The sequence below is a fragment of the Anopheles stephensi genome, chromosome 3 (assembly GCF_013141755.1).
Source record: "Anopheles stephensi strain Indian chromosome 3, UCI_ANSTEP_V1.0, whole genome shotgun sequence".
Taxonomy (NCBI): Eukaryota; Metazoa; Arthropoda; class Insecta; order Diptera; family Culicidae; genus Anopheles; species Anopheles stephensi.
The window spans coordinates 25,785,405-25,800,003 of NC_050203.1; the positions used below are offsets into that span (position 1 = coordinate 25,785,405).

The 14,599-nt window shown below is 43.0% G+C and overlaps 3 protein-coding genes across 3 annotated transcripts; 1 reads left to right on the forward strand and 2 right to left on the reverse strand.

Moving 5' to 3' along the window:
* The first annotated feature begins 1,044 nt into the window (after nucleotides 1–1,044).
* On the forward strand, nucleotides 1,045–5,916 carry LOC118511432 (nose resistant to fluoxetine protein 6-like). The gene is made up of 11 exons (XM_036054523.1): nucleotides 1,045–1,414; nucleotides 1,488–1,630; nucleotides 1,722–1,862; nucleotides 3,202–3,367; nucleotides 3,445–3,579; nucleotides 3,669–3,865; nucleotides 3,927–4,096; nucleotides 4,162–4,524; nucleotides 4,589–4,739; nucleotides 4,820–5,152; nucleotides 5,214–5,916. Exons 1-11 carry the CDS (start codon nucleotides 1,282–1,284, stop codon nucleotides 5,457–5,459), a joined length of 2,178 nt encoding a protein of 725 aa, XP_035910416.1. The 5' UTR covers nucleotides 1,045–1,281; the 3' UTR covers nucleotides 5,460–5,916.
* On the reverse strand, nucleotides 5,590–8,930 carry LOC118508842 (nose resistant to fluoxetine protein 6-like). The gene is made up of 8 exons (XM_036048592.1): nucleotides 8,098–8,930; nucleotides 7,892–8,031; nucleotides 7,687–7,830; nucleotides 6,779–7,615; nucleotides 6,505–6,698; nucleotides 5,956–6,442; nucleotides 5,785–5,887; nucleotides 5,590–5,717 (listed from the first exon to the last, which is right to left on the reverse strand). The coding sequence occupies exons 1-8, from the start codon at nucleotides 8,183–8,185 to the stop codon at nucleotides 5,662–5,664; spliced, it is 2,049 nt and encodes a 682-aa protein (XP_035904485.1). The 5' UTR covers nucleotides 8,186–8,930; the 3' UTR covers nucleotides 5,590–5,661.
* A 151-nt stretch (nucleotides 8,931–9,081) lies between these two features.
* Nucleotides 9,082–11,682, reverse strand: LOC118511433. The gene is made up of 6 exons (XM_036054524.1): nucleotides 10,823–11,682; nucleotides 10,416–10,745; nucleotides 10,259–10,338; nucleotides 9,730–10,193; nucleotides 9,534–9,667; nucleotides 9,082–9,473 (listed from the first exon to the last, which is right to left on the reverse strand). The coding sequence occupies exons 1-6, from the start codon at nucleotides 11,561–11,563 to the stop codon at nucleotides 9,363–9,365; spliced, it is 1,860 nt and encodes a 619-aa protein (XP_035910417.1). The 5' UTR covers nucleotides 11,564–11,682; the 3' UTR covers nucleotides 9,082–9,362.
* Nucleotides 11,683–14,599: the final 2,917 nt, after the last annotated feature.

Here is a 14,599-nt window from a genome sequence, read left to right on the forward strand (position 1 = left end):
TTCTCGATTTTTGGGTGTGAGCGAGCGCACCGTCTTCGACACTTTCGCTTTTAACAATTACCCTCAGTTGAACATTGTGGGCCAGTGTGTCGAATGATGCGAATAAGGCTCACGCAATAAGGGGCTGATGTAATGGGTCAATAAATGCTCACACGATGTTGTTTCTAAGCGATCTTTTATGTTGCGAGATGAGATGAGCAGCTAAAATTGGCAAACAATTCATTTCTTTGTAATCTAATGGGACTTATTATGGCGTAGCTTATTGTTGAGCAGTCAGGGTTTAGCCCAGGGAAATGTTCTGTGATTCATAGTCTGAAGGGCTGGCCTCACTGTGCGCTTCCTTTGTTTGTATTGAGAATATGCTAATGAAGCTAGGAAAATTCTAAAATATTTTCTCGATGATTATACCGACCTGAGTATTTAGATAATCTTAGATAATCGATCTCCTAAAACAAACCAAAGTAGCTTCTGTCCTCGGTCCGGTATGCCGGAGAAAACCCATAGTGTTTCCATCACCACTACAAAAAAAATTGCATCACTAATGTCAGGGAAACTAATAGAAAATAATCCCCACCGAAGGGAAAACTCCCCTTTAATAAACTAAAACACTAGGTCAATGTTACGAAAAGGCAACGATTAGACTTCGGTCGGTTTGTTTGAAAAAACGACGAGATGAAAGCGAAAGCTTCCAAATTACGCGGAAAATGCGTGTCGAATAGGAACAACAACGATCCAACGAAAGAGATAAAGAGGGAAGAAAAATCAATCATCGATCGATCGAGCGGCCACCGAAGAAGGAAAAGCTAATAGAAAAATCGTTTCTATACAAATTAGTCGTTTGTTGAGGTAAATTTTAATTTATTTATATTTTATAACGATTAAGAGAAATGAAAACTTCCGCCTCGGACACCATGCAAGCATGCATAAAGCGTTAGGAGAAAAAATAACCTAAAGTGGGAAAAGACGATCTTACTCGATCTTAGTCGGCTAGAAAGAACACAGTACGTCATAGCCACCTGCACAACGCACCGGTCTGCCGGCTTATCCCTTTAACTGTAGGAAGCTCGGCGCATTATTAGCGTTCAGCAACACCCCACGATCGCAAGCCGCCTGTCGATCATTTCTCAGCCAGTAGCTGCTGAACGTCCGCGCGTACCACATCGGAGTGTATTCCTGACCGAGGCCTGACTGGTAGAAGTCTTGGTGTGGTGTCTAGGATACTTTTGAAAGAAAATCGAAAATCGTGTTATCAGTAGGGATTTGCATTTATGGAAAACTGACATGATGAAGTTTCCCTTTCTGGTGCTACAATCGGATTCCACATCTCACATGGTTCGTGCTGTGATCTTGGTGCTCTGTATCGGTTGGCATCTAGCAACCGTTGAGGCGTACGATGTGTTACTAGGATATAACAGTGAGTTTTCTTTTTATGGCAAGTGAGCGTGATCTTTTTACGCCCCAGTATTGCTGTGCTCTATTTTCCCCAGAGAGTGAATACTGGAAAATTCCTCAGCTGCAGGTGTACGACAGCATTGAGCAGTGTCTCCACAACAAGCCGACGGGTGTGTTCTGTATCGCGAAGGTGGTAATCAAGCCGGACAGCCGCTCGGAAATATGGAGACTGATTAAAGTAAATGGTGCCAGTTGTGATTTGCTTAATCGAGTTTGAAGATTTATAGTGAATAAATTGTGATTTTGTGGTGGTTTTTCCTCGCCTTCAGAAATACTCCAAATATACGTTCCAGTATAATCATGATGTGCTTACGCGTGGTGTGTGTCTTGAACGGTGCGCGAGCGTGTTGGAGCAGTTGGGCTCGACGGCAGATAGATACTATGAGCCAAAGTTTAACGTATCGAAAAGGGTAAGTATTATAGCTTTCCTATAAAAATATCGGTTGATAAATTACCGATCCTTTTATGTGATTTTTTTACACCATTTAAATCTGCTTGATCATGTCTTTTATTTGTAACGCCTAAAAGTATGCAAATTGCGAATGAAGCTTAGAGATTTTAAATTTAGGTTAATAATTTTGAAGCCTAAACATATACTATTCACAAATCTACTTTTTACAAATTTAAAGTAAATAATATCTTTTCGGTCTGACCAATTAAATAGTCATACAATGCAAGCAAGAATAGGCCTACTCCTCCAAATGACAAGGTGGTGATGTATTGCCATCGGAAATAAGGCACGTATTCCAAAGCTTCTGCAAATATTGTTTATTCCAATGAGCGATTAAGATGCTCATCACAAATCTACCTTTCGAATATGGATTTAAGTCATATGTAATTCTATTGATTCATTATCAATGGGACCAAATGATGTTTTATACTGCTTCTTATTCTAAAAGATAGAACCTCTGGGCCTTTGGAGTCCTCTGTTCCACTGAACCGTTTCTTTCAGTTCAATTTAGATTCAAATTATGTTTCAAGAAGCATTGTTGTTAATACTGTGACTTCTTCTACAAGCTAACATTTTATTAAGTGTTGTGAAAAAGAAATGGTACTGTTTTTTTCTAGTCTTTTTTCAACTTTGCTACGATGCTAATCCTTCCTTAAGACAAATAAAGGTTAAAAAATGTTTTCTTTTCCAAGTTTAACCAAAAAATTCCAAAATAACCAAAAAAATCAATAAAACATAAATCGCCAGGAGGTCATGTTTCTCGATTAGCTTTCAGAATTTCCTGGCCTGTATATCAGCAGTCAAGGGGAGACCTCCTTGCTAAAGCTTATAGCGGAATCTCTTAGTGTGGAACGAAACATATATTTGTGGTCCTGCCAGTCTTTTTTAGGTTCTTTATCTCTCTTTTGAGGGAGCCTTTGATCTCTAAGAATAAGACATGGAATTATGAGTAAAACCTGCACTCAGTCTACAGTCTTCCTCTTCAAAATTAGGCATATTCAACTGTCGCACAGCACTGATTGAGACATCCTCATTTATCATGTGAGGATAACATCTTGAAGATCCCGAAGCGGTTATGTATCATGAAACAATACTCTTTATATCGTAAAGAGTTAAATACATATAATTAAGGTTACAGTATGTGATCGATCCTTCGAACGAAGTTCCCTAACCTTTAGCCATAGCTACTGCAAGTCTAATAGTATTGCTCTCAAATATTGCTTATTCTCCTTAGAGCTAATAAAAAAAGCTATTAATAATTCTATCTTCATCTCTTCAATTCTGCCTACATGTATTAGTACGCAATGTCGGATTGGATGCTGCCTAACGTTACCCAGTACCGTCAAGCTTACGGACACTTGATCAATGTGTGCCTGAACTACGATCTTCGAACCCGCTACAATCTTACCGGATATGCCGAAATAGAAGAATGCACCACCAATGCAAACTGGGAGCGTCCTATGGGTATGTTTATCTTTCCGTCTATAAAAAAAAATCCACACAAAACCATAATAAACCATCTTATCCTTTCTTTGCGACAGACATTCTCGATATTTGCTACGTAGCACTCCTTTCACTGCTGCTCCTGCTAGCGATCGCTTCCCAGTGCTACGACAGTTGGCTAGCGCGTAGATCGTCCGAAGAAAACCATTACGGGAAATCGCTCAAAAGTCGTGGTATGTTCACTCCGAGCTTAACATCCATATGCCGGCGTGCTGCTACAGCCCACACTCATCGAACTTTAGCCGCTTGCTTACCTTCACAGTGGCAACGTTGGGGACTGCTTTTTCCATCCGTCGCAATTGGCTGCGGTTAACGTACAAAGCGACGCGCAGCCAGTATCAGCAGGATTTGGACTTTCTCGATCTGATACGGGTGCTGACGATGAGCTTCATACTGCTGCTGCACGTGTTCATTGGGATGGCCATGTTTACTGCCCAGAATCCACTAGCAATGGAGCAGGTGATATAGGAACGCTTAGTTTATGCTTCCAGTAGCAACGTTAGTTATGCTTCCAATTTAGTTTTCAGCTCACCCACTGTCCCAGATGCTGTTCTCGATCGCACCGTTCCAGGTGGACATGTTCTTTTGTATCAGTGGGCTGCTGCTGACGGTGCAGTTTCTGGAGCACACCGAAAACAAACGCTTCCGAATCAGTATCCTATGGCAGGGTTTAATCAATCGGTATCTTAGGTAAGCTACATAAGAAGTTCTCTATACAACTAGAATAATACTGTGTCCTCCATTTTATATTTTAGGTCCCTTCCAGTCTACGCAGTTCTGATGCTATTCACCGTATCTCGCTACGATACGTACCAGACGACACCTTCCGCCTACAAAATTATGCCCAAAGTACGGCTAATCTGTCGCCAGAAGTGGTGGATCAACTTCCTGTACATCAACAACTACTACCAGCCGGAGGAACAGTGCCTCATACACACCTGGTATCTGGCGGCCGACTTTCAGCTGTTTGTCATCGGACTGGTGGTGTTGACTTTGCTGTGGCGGTTCCCGAAAGCTACCTTCTGGACGGCAGTCTCACTGGGCGTGGTGGGTTTCGTGCTGCCCATGATCAACACGTACCTGTACGCCATGGATGCAATGATGCCGCTGACCATGAAGTAAGCACAAATATCACAAACAAGAGATTCAGCATAGTCTTACACCCTAATTGATTGTTCGCAGAGGGAACGAATATCAGCTCTGGTACGACGAGTACTTCGTGAAGTCATATCAAGCAACGGAAACGCACTGCTGTAGCTACTTTTCCGGCATGATTGCAGGGTTACTCTACTATAAGATCACTCGCAAAGAGCTACCGCTTCCGATCGCGACTGTAAAGTATCGGTTCAACCTCAAGAACTCAGTACCTCGTAGCGAATATCGACTGAACACCTACTGCTCTTCATTTTTCAGATAAAGAATGTGTTTACTTTGGCGTACATTTCCATCATCGGATTTGCTCTGCAAGCTCCACTCTACAATATGATGCAGTTCGACAAACCATCCGTCTGGATGGCAATCCTGTCCGGAGTACACAAACTGTCCATCGGTTCATTCTATTCGATGGCGTTTCTGCTGCTCACCTTCCACGATCGAAACTCATCCCTTCGGCGATGGTTCAGTGGGAATGCACTTAGCCGTGCAATGGCACGACTCGGGTTCGGATTCTACCTTGTGCAGATGACTGTGCTGAAGGTGGTGTTCGGTAACTACCCGGAGGATACGCGCATCAATGTTCAACTGATTGTAAGCATTGCTACAATGTTGTGCTTAAAACTGATTAATGATCATGTATTTTACGTTACAGATATCAACGTTTTGCTCAACCTTCATCCTGTCGTACGGAATCGCTCTCTTTGCATTCATCTTCATCGAGAAACCATTTGATGTTCTCTTCAAGCTACTGCTAAGCAATGGCAAAGCACGCAGAACGGAACCAAACCCGCCTACGGTTCAATCAAACGGCAACATTTCGGTGATATCTTCGTCGATGGGTCCCGGGGCAGTTGGAATACAGGACGAAAAAGTTATAAAGAATGGGTCTAGTAGGTAAACCCAAGTCCCTTGGAGAGATTTGTATTGCTATAATTGCAGCCATCTTCCTTGTGTAGAATTTTGTGATAAGTGAAACATTGGGAGCACACAGAAAAAAACATTGAAATTATAGTTAAGGATTAACAACTAAGTAACGTAGAATTGCTTTAAGACAAATCCCTGGTTTGGCTGCTGGCATTAAGCATTCAATTTAACTCTCTTTACTCCGATTTTGTAGCATCCTTTTCCTTGCCATCGTGTTGAGATTTGGTTGCTCCTAGAGGAAAAAAGAGCCAGCAAATATAAGATCATAGTAAGGGGAAAGGAATTTAACGAATCCTTACCAAACAATCGTTTGAAAATGGCAGCTGCCGGTAGTTCGACCATCAGGGCTAGTACGAGTGCTATAGCGTAGCAAACGATCCACGTGTAGGCGACAGATTCAAACTGAAAGAAGAAGTATTTTTCAATATTTAGATAACCCTTTTTTCATTTTTGCTCTAACACATCCTTACGAAAATCTTCCAAGTGAAGTCAATTCCATTGCCGGTAGCATTTTGCGTCAGACTCTTCAGCACGTTAAACTGCACCATAAACACACCGAATGATAGTTTGCTCAGCATTTGAAGCACAGGATGGAAGTGAAGCCACGAGTGACGTCCCTGCCATACCGTTGCACCATACAGAATGCCCGTCGCACACATGGCACCCCAGCAACATCGATGAACCGCTCCGTAGATTGCATTCCAAAGCATCGGTTGACTGTAGTCTAGCGCGTAGAATAGAGGAGAAACAATAGCCTGCAGTAGAACCATCGTTGGTGGCACCCATTTCAATAGCCACGCAGTAGTTCCGTTGGTAAGGACGGGGACCGAAGCTTTTCTATAGCGATGGTACGCTATCCCGGCGAACAGTCCACTGAAGTAGCTGCAGGTATGTGGATGTGACAGCATGTAATCATTTTTCAGGGCCGGATGAGCGTAGAAAACGAAACGGAGTTGCCTGGAAAGGGAAGTCACTTGTTAAAAATAGATTCGGGAAGAAAAGTGGCAAGTTCTACTTACTTGAAGTTAGCAAGGATAACTCCAGGCAGTTTATGGTGGTAAAGGTTCACGATAGGAGCTCCAATGGAGAAGATCGTTGTGGCAGTTAGCAGCGGTACCAGCAGTCGTGGATGACGGTTGATCAGCAGCAGCAAGGGAAGTCCAACAAGAAAGAACTGAAAATCGGCTGCCAGGTGCCATGTTTGTTGCATACACTTTCAGAATCAAACACGAAACAAGAGAAGTCTTCTTCAAAAGTCTGTATGATGTGACAAAAAATGTTAACTCGTCTTACCATATTGCTGTATTTAAAGTAATTGTTGAGGAACAAAAAGTTCAGCCATCCATTAGTGCGACAGTTATCCTTCTCCAGCTCAAAGTATCTATAGTCCCCCGGTCCCCGAGCAAACCAATCGAGCCAGGACACCTGATACAACCAAACCACAAACAGGACGGGGAAAATCCGAACATAACGCATCACAACGCCCTTCCACAGGAAAGACCATCCGATACGGTGCGCCTTCGAAGCGGCATGTTCGAGAAAATGCACCGCCAACATAACGCCACTGATCGTGAAAAAGGTGTGCACCTGAAACGGAAACACGCTTACAGCGATCAGCGAAAGCTTTAACCCGTAAAACTCCTCCAGTGGGCGCATGTTTGCCGTCGGTGCTGCCGTAAAGCACATGGACACGTGAATGGCAAGTATGATCAACACCGACAGCATGCGAAAGATCTCAACGAAAGCGAAATCTCGCTGAAGGCTAGACTTTGGTGCGGCAATCAGCTGGGACCAGGTTCGCCGGAGTGAAAACTCCATCCAGAGGCCATCAGCACGCTGTCTCGGTGATTCGTTGTTGTTGTCGGACGGTGGCTTGGTGGCACGCCAATCGGTATAGCTAGCGTAGCCAACCGCTCCACAAAGAATCACGACGATCAGTCCGAACAGCACGTGGTACGCATCAAGTGCTGGACGGTGGGATTCCGCTGTGGTGCATCGTTCTAGCTCGGAATATCCGGTCAGATTGTAACGCTGCTGCAGGTGGTGGTTTACACAGATGTTGAGGATCCTACCGTACCGAGCCTCATGTTGAGGAAGACCGTTTTGTTCTGACGGAATCGAAAGAAGATGCTACAGGTAGGAAAGACATACATCTATGTAAACACTTGACAATAGCCACTCAAAGCAAACCAAACACCTACGTAGGGTTTCACCGTGAGGGGTTCCGTATCGAGAGTGGCTTTGTGCGAAGAGTTTAAGCTGTTCACCAGTTTTATGCACGCTGCTACACACATTCCTCGATCGAGAAGCGAATGGTCGTGGTAGGAAGGGTTTTTGGAGTATTTCTAGAAACACAAAGACCTTTATAACAACTTTTGATCACAGAACTTCGAAGATCGACGTCACCTCTATAGACTGCCATATCTTGGAGTCCGCCGTAGGTTTCAGAACCGTTTTCACAACACAGTAAACGCTCGAGGGATATTGCTCAAAACAGTCGGTTAAATTTTCATATTGAAACAGTGGCGGCATATGCTCGTAATCATCTGCAAAAAGGATATCGTATGGTCACAAACACACTGAAAAGACTGCATCGTATATCAAGGGATCACCTTTGGGATGCTCAGCAGCGGACCAACAAGACACGACAAACACCGAGAGCACAAAAATTTGCACAAAAGCTACGTCTTGCCAGCCCATGGTTCGGACCGCTGCGATATGTGTACCGTTCGGATGTTGAAACGTATTTGAATCGTCAGGGGTTTTTGGACAAACTCAGAACGCAGATAATACCAGCAGCTGGGTCGGAGAATTGGGTGGAAGGCAAAAAAAAAACTATTTATTTATTTACTCCAATCACTTACGTCGAGCACGGGCTCAAGATGTGCACTTCACCTTGAGCTTTGGAATCTTTTGTGGATGGCATGGGGCATGTGATGGTATGGCGAATTGTGACTGCTGCAGATGAATCTACCCGAAACGGTAATTTGTTACGCTTTTGGCAATTCATTCATCACCGCCTAAATTCTCTTTTTTATTCTAATAGAACAGTCTGGCCGTATTGCTTAAATCTAATTTATCTTCCCCGAATCGCGACACCTTATACCGGGTAAGCAACAGTCTTTCATATGACAGGATCAGTATCAAAGTGTTTTATTGGCAAAAAAAAACGAGAGCAAGAATCTAATTATGCTTCAAACTGTAACGGTTTCCAGTGGTCCATTACGTTGCTTCTTAAATGACGGTCCGGAACTGATTCTTTTGGCCGCAATTGAAACCGAGATTCAAGGCACTTTTTTTCTTTTTATTTGTCCATAAATATTTGCATTTCGTTGCATTTTTTTTAAGAGAAAAGAGGTGGTATTTCTCGACGCACTGTGTTTTTTTAGTTTAAAATCCCTTCCTTTAGGTTTAAATTGTTTCCCGCGCTACACGAAGCTACGAAGCTCACTAACACCAACACACCTACACGTAACGAACGAGCTGTTTTCAAACGCTGAATGTCGACCGTTCGTTCGTCGACACTCGATTATCCGTGTTTTGACCGTTAAACTTTGTTTGAAAAGCAGCGTTACGGTTCAACCGTTGTTATAACCAGATCTTCGGTATGTTTTATGAAAATAAGTCAACTTTTTGCTGAAAAATTAAAAGGTTTTCCTATTTTAATGCTAGGATTTAATTTGATGTAGACCTTTTTTAACGATTCTTATAATATTTTTGGTTTTGTTTTGAATAATTTCTTACTGCGAGCTGCCAACGCAATCCCATCCGACAAGTGTTGGTTATCTGGGTATGTATAATGTTCTACCCTATTTATAACTTTAATTCCCCCTTCCATTTGATATGTAAAAGAGCTGCCATAAGATAGAAGCTACGATCAGGCATAGAAAAGTCGTCGCAGCACTTTGATTGCCGTATTTTCGTACGTGTAGTGCAGCAGTACGGACAGGATGTACGTAATGCCAAACACCTTCAGTGATTTGCGAAGCTAGAAAAAATAACAAACATATTAGTAACAAGCTGGAAAAGGTGGAAAAGGTCTTATTACCAAAAAGAAAGGTGTTACTATTGTCTCCCTAATCACATCGCTACAATAAACGATTCGCATGACGGGAAAGTGAATGAAGTAAATGCAGTAGTAAAGCGTTGCACCCATCCTAACGATCGGTGGGATGTAAATATCTAAAACAAAAATATAAAATACATATTAGAATCGATTTGCTTTTCTAATGTGAAAGCTGTACCTTTTTCTGCTAGTATTATGCGCAAGAAGAAAGCACCGAAGAAGGATGCGGCGATAAGTTTGTACGTCGAGTAGCAAACCGCCAACCACCAACGGTTGGTTTGAGATTCATCTTCCGAAGCTGTGATCGTAGCGGAGATCGACAGTCCGAGTATTACGAGTAGGATCATAATGGCAAGATGCAAGTTGCGTAATATCCGCTTTTGGGATTCAGAGTTGGGATCCGATCGTTGGTATTGATCGTAGACGATCCCAGCTATCATGCCACTAACGCTCCACGCAAGGTTATTGTAGAAAGGTGTGTAAAGCTGTGCCATAAAATTGCTGTCGAGCAGAAAGAAACGCATCTCGTGCAGATTGGAAGGTCCAACGGGATCAAAATCAGTCCACAGTACTGTGAGGAATGGTCCGACGAATGAACACGTGATCATGAATCCAACAATTGGCCATGTGTGCTTGGGAGTTCTAAGAATAAGAGAAGGAGGGATTATATTACTGAAGGAAAATTAGAATTTAAAAACACGATCTACCTCAACATTGCGATGATCGTCAGTGTGATCAACACGTACAGTTGCATATCCGCACTAACGTACCACGAGTCTGGCAGGCACTGTAAATAAAGATCAACAGCGATGAATCACGCACCTGCCTCGATCGTTACAAACACACGTATTTTTCTACCCTTACCGGTTTATGCATATTAAAGTTGGAAATGAACAGCACGTTCATCCACCAGTACGATCGGCAGAAACCCTGCTCCATGATCAGCTGACGCGACCCGAGCGGTCCACCACCACTGAACCGATCGTACGCTAACGTACCGAATGCAATCATCAACAGATTCAGTGGCACCAGTCTTATCAATCGATTCAAAACGATCGCTCCGAATGTGGGTCGGTGGGAGGGATCGGCATGCAAAAGCTTCACCGTAAGCAGCATGGAACTCATCGTGAAGAACACCAGCATCAGAAAGGGACAGACCAGTCGCCATACCTTCGCGTTCGGGTGAGCTATGACCTAGTGGCGCCGGTTAGTGGAACGATCCAATGTTAATCGATCGACAGTCGCGTGGATCTGTCTTGCTTTAAACTCACTTCCTCCAACAGCTCGATGTTCTTCATCGGAACCAGAAATGGGCCAAAGAGACAGCAGTGCGCTAGAACTACTCCAACCGAACCGAAGCATTTGTACATATCGAACAGTGCGAACTGCTTGATCGTTGGTTTACGATCCGTCGAACGTGTCCGAACCGGGGCTCCGATCCATTGCCGAGCGTTCAGCAGCAGAACGCAAGCGAGTGCTAGAGCGACGGCCACTGAAACACCGATCGCTTGGTCGAACTCTGGCTTTGGGTTACTTTTCAAGCAGTATTCTATCTCCGTGTATGCCGTAAGACCACGGTACTGTGCCACTAGACGTCGATTAATCTCATCACTAACAGCCCGCTCTGTCGACACGTCCGGATGCATCGAAACAGGAAAGAACGTACGGTTCAAAACATATCGATCCGAGCGGTTCCACGAGGTGGGAAAACTAGACCTGGGTAGTGCGCTAACTTTAGACGCAGTTCTTTCTGAAGCTGGCAAACAAACTCCACGATCGAGAAGTGTCCTTCGGAATCGCCGTACATCATCCACTTCAAAATTGGAGCTTGAGGCCGTAACTGCATCACCGGACAGTACCACACGCACAACGCAGTACCAATCTTTCTCTGGAGCGATGTCACACTTGGTCCAATCGTCCAGTTCGTACAGTGCCGGTTGCATCGAATGCACCAGTTTCGGTACAATTTGTAACGCCACCACTAGCGGAACTATTATTTCACTGAACTTCATCCTCCCGGATCTACTCGCTGGCAGGGAACAGAACACTCTGATGTGTGTGGGCAGAATGCGTTGTACACCCTATCACTTGCGCTGCGGTACAAGCCAAGGGAATAATTATCAGTGTCGGTTGAAGTTGTTGATGATGCTCACACATGTGTTTTGCTTTTGCCGGTTCCCTGTCCGAAGGCGAACGTGTGAGAGAAGACCTACAAGTTGTAACGAGCGTATTGATTTTTTTCGTTGCCGTAACGTTAACATTAATTGCAGGGCATTACTGGGGAGAGCTATGATGGTTGTCGCGATTTGAATTGACCGTTGACACTTTCATGAGTGTTAGGGAAAGATTGATTTAATTTTTTTTTAAACAATCAAATACCTTTTATCTTTTAGATGACAATATCAAAAAAAAAGTTGACAAATTCATTTTAATATCTATTTCAACTTCAAGCCAATGATCAAGATCATGAGTAAATCTCTGCTAGCAGCGTGTCCTATTGACAGTATCAAAATCTTCCGAAGAGAAGCCGGGAGGATAAGTCATAGAACCAGTGGTGGATCAAGCCCCATCAATGTAACGAGGGCCTCTTGACTCCTTGTGCCCAAAAAATCTTATTAGTTTACTTATACTAAGGTATAAGTAGAAAATAGAGAAAAATGCTGAGAGACCAGTATGATGCAAGCTCAGCATGACCTACAAATAAGACGAACAAATTCTATAGAAACTTATCGATTTTTTTTAAATCTTAATAACTTTGGTTTACTTCTTCTTCTTCCTTGGCACTACAACCTCGAGAGGTCTCGGCCTGCCATTTCTGGCCTTCTGTGATTTGATTTTACCCGTAGCAAAGTAGTCAGCCCTGCGTACGGGGAGGCGGTCTGGATGGGTTTTGAACCCCGGCCCTGCCCCTTGTGAAGACCGGCGCCGTTGTCGTTTCAGCCACCGGAACGCTACTTTGGTTTACACAATTCAAATAATTTTTAATTAAATTTGCCCTTTTATTTTGTGAGACGCTGCCACCAAGTTGTGACGTGTGAAACAAAGGCGGCAATTAGTTCTCGCAGACGCCGGTCTGTTAATTAAATCGATCAAAAAATTAGCATCCTTTTACGTCAGATGCATAAACCTAGGCATTGTCATGAGTAATAACACGTTTGGATAATTCTGCTGCACTGTGGATTTTACCTTGAGTCCTTTGAGATACTTCCATTCGACGCTGTGTTTGTTTAGAGCTCAAGAGTTGTGAAATAATTTCTATATTCGCTAGCTTGGCCTCCTGTAGAAGTCCTCCATAACGCGCATGGTTGAGCACCGTTATGTTCCAATCCAATATCATGGTTTCGCTCGGGAAATCTTGGGGAAGTTGCTAGAATCGTTTATTGCTAAAAATATTTTTATACAAATTTTATACCACCGGAAGATCATTGTTTTCGGCGTTTTGATGAATGAACGGTCACAAGCAGAACAGATAATGAGATTCCAAGGCAACAACTTGCGTCAACTAACCGTACCAAACCGTACACTAGTAAGTGATACTAGTGCCATTCGGTGGACTGTGCTAGCAGTTGTTCGTTAAGAGCTAATGGACAGTTCCGCCAAAACGGAAACGTTTTTGAATAACTAATTTAATATAGCTATTGAGTTATTCAAAAGAAAGAGATAGCCGTACGACCAACCGAAGGCGGGCGAGATGACCAGCCCACGCCGTAACAACGGAAGGTCATTTGTGGCTCGTAGTTTGGTGCCAAAATCTTCGGATGGGAAATTCCATTGATCCCTTGTTTCAAGATCAACTCACCTTGTGTCTTTTGCTTACCATCGATTCAGGTTCATGGTTATCGGTTTTAAAAGTGAGAAACATGGAAGACCATGCAGAAATGCAAATAAGTGCTTAACGCTAGAAATATCTTTATCCTCATCGTATCGCCCTAACCACAGAAATCAGATCGACAAATTCCTCAAGCAATCGCTGCACTGACGACAGTTCAGTGAGTATAATTTCACAATAAAATTAATCCACCTTATCGGCGGCATCAGACACGCGATTAAACATTCAATGCATCTCGCAAAACTCTCGCACGGCTTCAAAGCGCAGCGAGATGCAGTGAGATGCAGCGCTGATGTAGACAGACACTGTACTCTGGCTCGAACGCAACGATCGTATGAATGTTGTTTGAATAGCCGTTTAAGGGGGTGCACGGTGGTGAGCTATAAAGTTTTTGATTTAATATTTGTTTTGCTGTTTCTCTCTCTTGCTCTCTCTCTCTCTCTCTCTCTCGAATCAAATTGTCCTGCAGTTACAGTTAAGAGCCCATAAAATGAATGATTTTGAACCCTTCGGTCAGATGCGCTCGCCCGAATGCGGAGAAGGTTCAGACAGTGAGCAGCTACAAGGGTGAAGGCATTACCTTGATGACCCTTTTGCTCTTAGCACGTGCCGCGTACACAATATTATGACGCGAACCGCGGACTCGCGGACGTCGCAGTTGCACAAAGGTGCAGAAGGTCTGTCTTGTTGAACTTGTTGATGTGTGATTCTTGTTTTAACTGTTTGCTTATTGTTGCTACTTGTTGACCTGTGACTCCACTGTGTGTGTGTTAGTGTTGCAGTTTGTTTTTCGTAATTTTAATGTCTTAATTCAACCAAGTTTTATGGATTTTTCTTGCTCACTTCCATTTTTTTTAAGAACTTTTATATTTTCTTCTGTTTTGTTAAGCTGTTAAGCTAATTTTTGTTAAGTTTGTTTGTTTTGTTAAGCTTGAATGCGTGTTTTTCAGTAATTTTAACAGTTTTTAATGTTTTATTCTGATGCCTTATCGTATTATATTTTATTTTATTTATTTATTTATTATTACGGACTGATGCCGTATTGTCACCACCGCGTGTGGTGACTGTGAATTAAATTCACGAAAACAAACAATGAAAGAAAATTGACTAGGCATTTCCTCCTAGTCATTTGCCATTTCCCGGGCATGCTCGGTTAGACGGATCGTATTATATTTACATTTATTATTAGATTTTCTCTTCAATTTGAATATCTTGAAGA

Excerpts from the sequence above, each read along its gene's own strand:
- LOC118511433 (XM_036054524.1), bottom strand. The coding sequence starts at position 11,563 with ATGAAGTTCAGTGAAATAATAGTTCCGCTAGTGGTGGCGTTACAAATT. Across the intron at positions 10,746-10,822 it reads ACATCGAGCTGTTGGAGGAA|GTCATAGCTCACCCGAACGC; the intron begins GTGAGTTTAAAG and ends CGGCGCCACTAG. Across the intron at positions 10,339-10,415 it reads ACTTTAATATGCATAAACCG|TGCCTGCCAGACTCGTGGTA; the intron begins GTAAGGGTAGAA and ends CTTTATTTACAG.
- LOC118508842 (XM_036048592.1), bottom strand. The coding sequence starts at position 8,185 with ATGGGCTGGCAAGACGTAGCTTTTGTGCAAATTTTTGTGCTCTCGGTG. Across the intron at positions 6,699-6,778 it reads ACTTTAAATACAGCAATATG|TGTATGCAACAAACATGGCA; the intron begins GTAAGACGAGTT and ends TGATTCTGAAAG. Across the intron at positions 5,718-5,784 it reads CATTTTCAAACGATTGTTTG|GAGCAACCAAATCTCAACAC; the intron begins GTAAGGATTCGT and ends TTTTTCCTCTAG.
- LOC118511432 (XM_036054523.1), top strand. The coding sequence starts at position 1,282 with ATGATGAAGTTTCCCTTTCTGGTGCTACAATCGGATTCCACATCTCAC. Across the intron at positions 4,740-4,819 it reads TACCGCTTCCGATCGCGACT|ATAAAGAATGTGTTTACTTT; the intron begins GTAAAGTATCGG and ends TTCATTTTTCAG. Across the intron at positions 5,153-5,213 it reads GCATCAATGTTCAACTGATT|ATATCAACGTTTTGCTCAAC; the intron begins GTAAGCATTGCT and ends TTTACGTTACAG.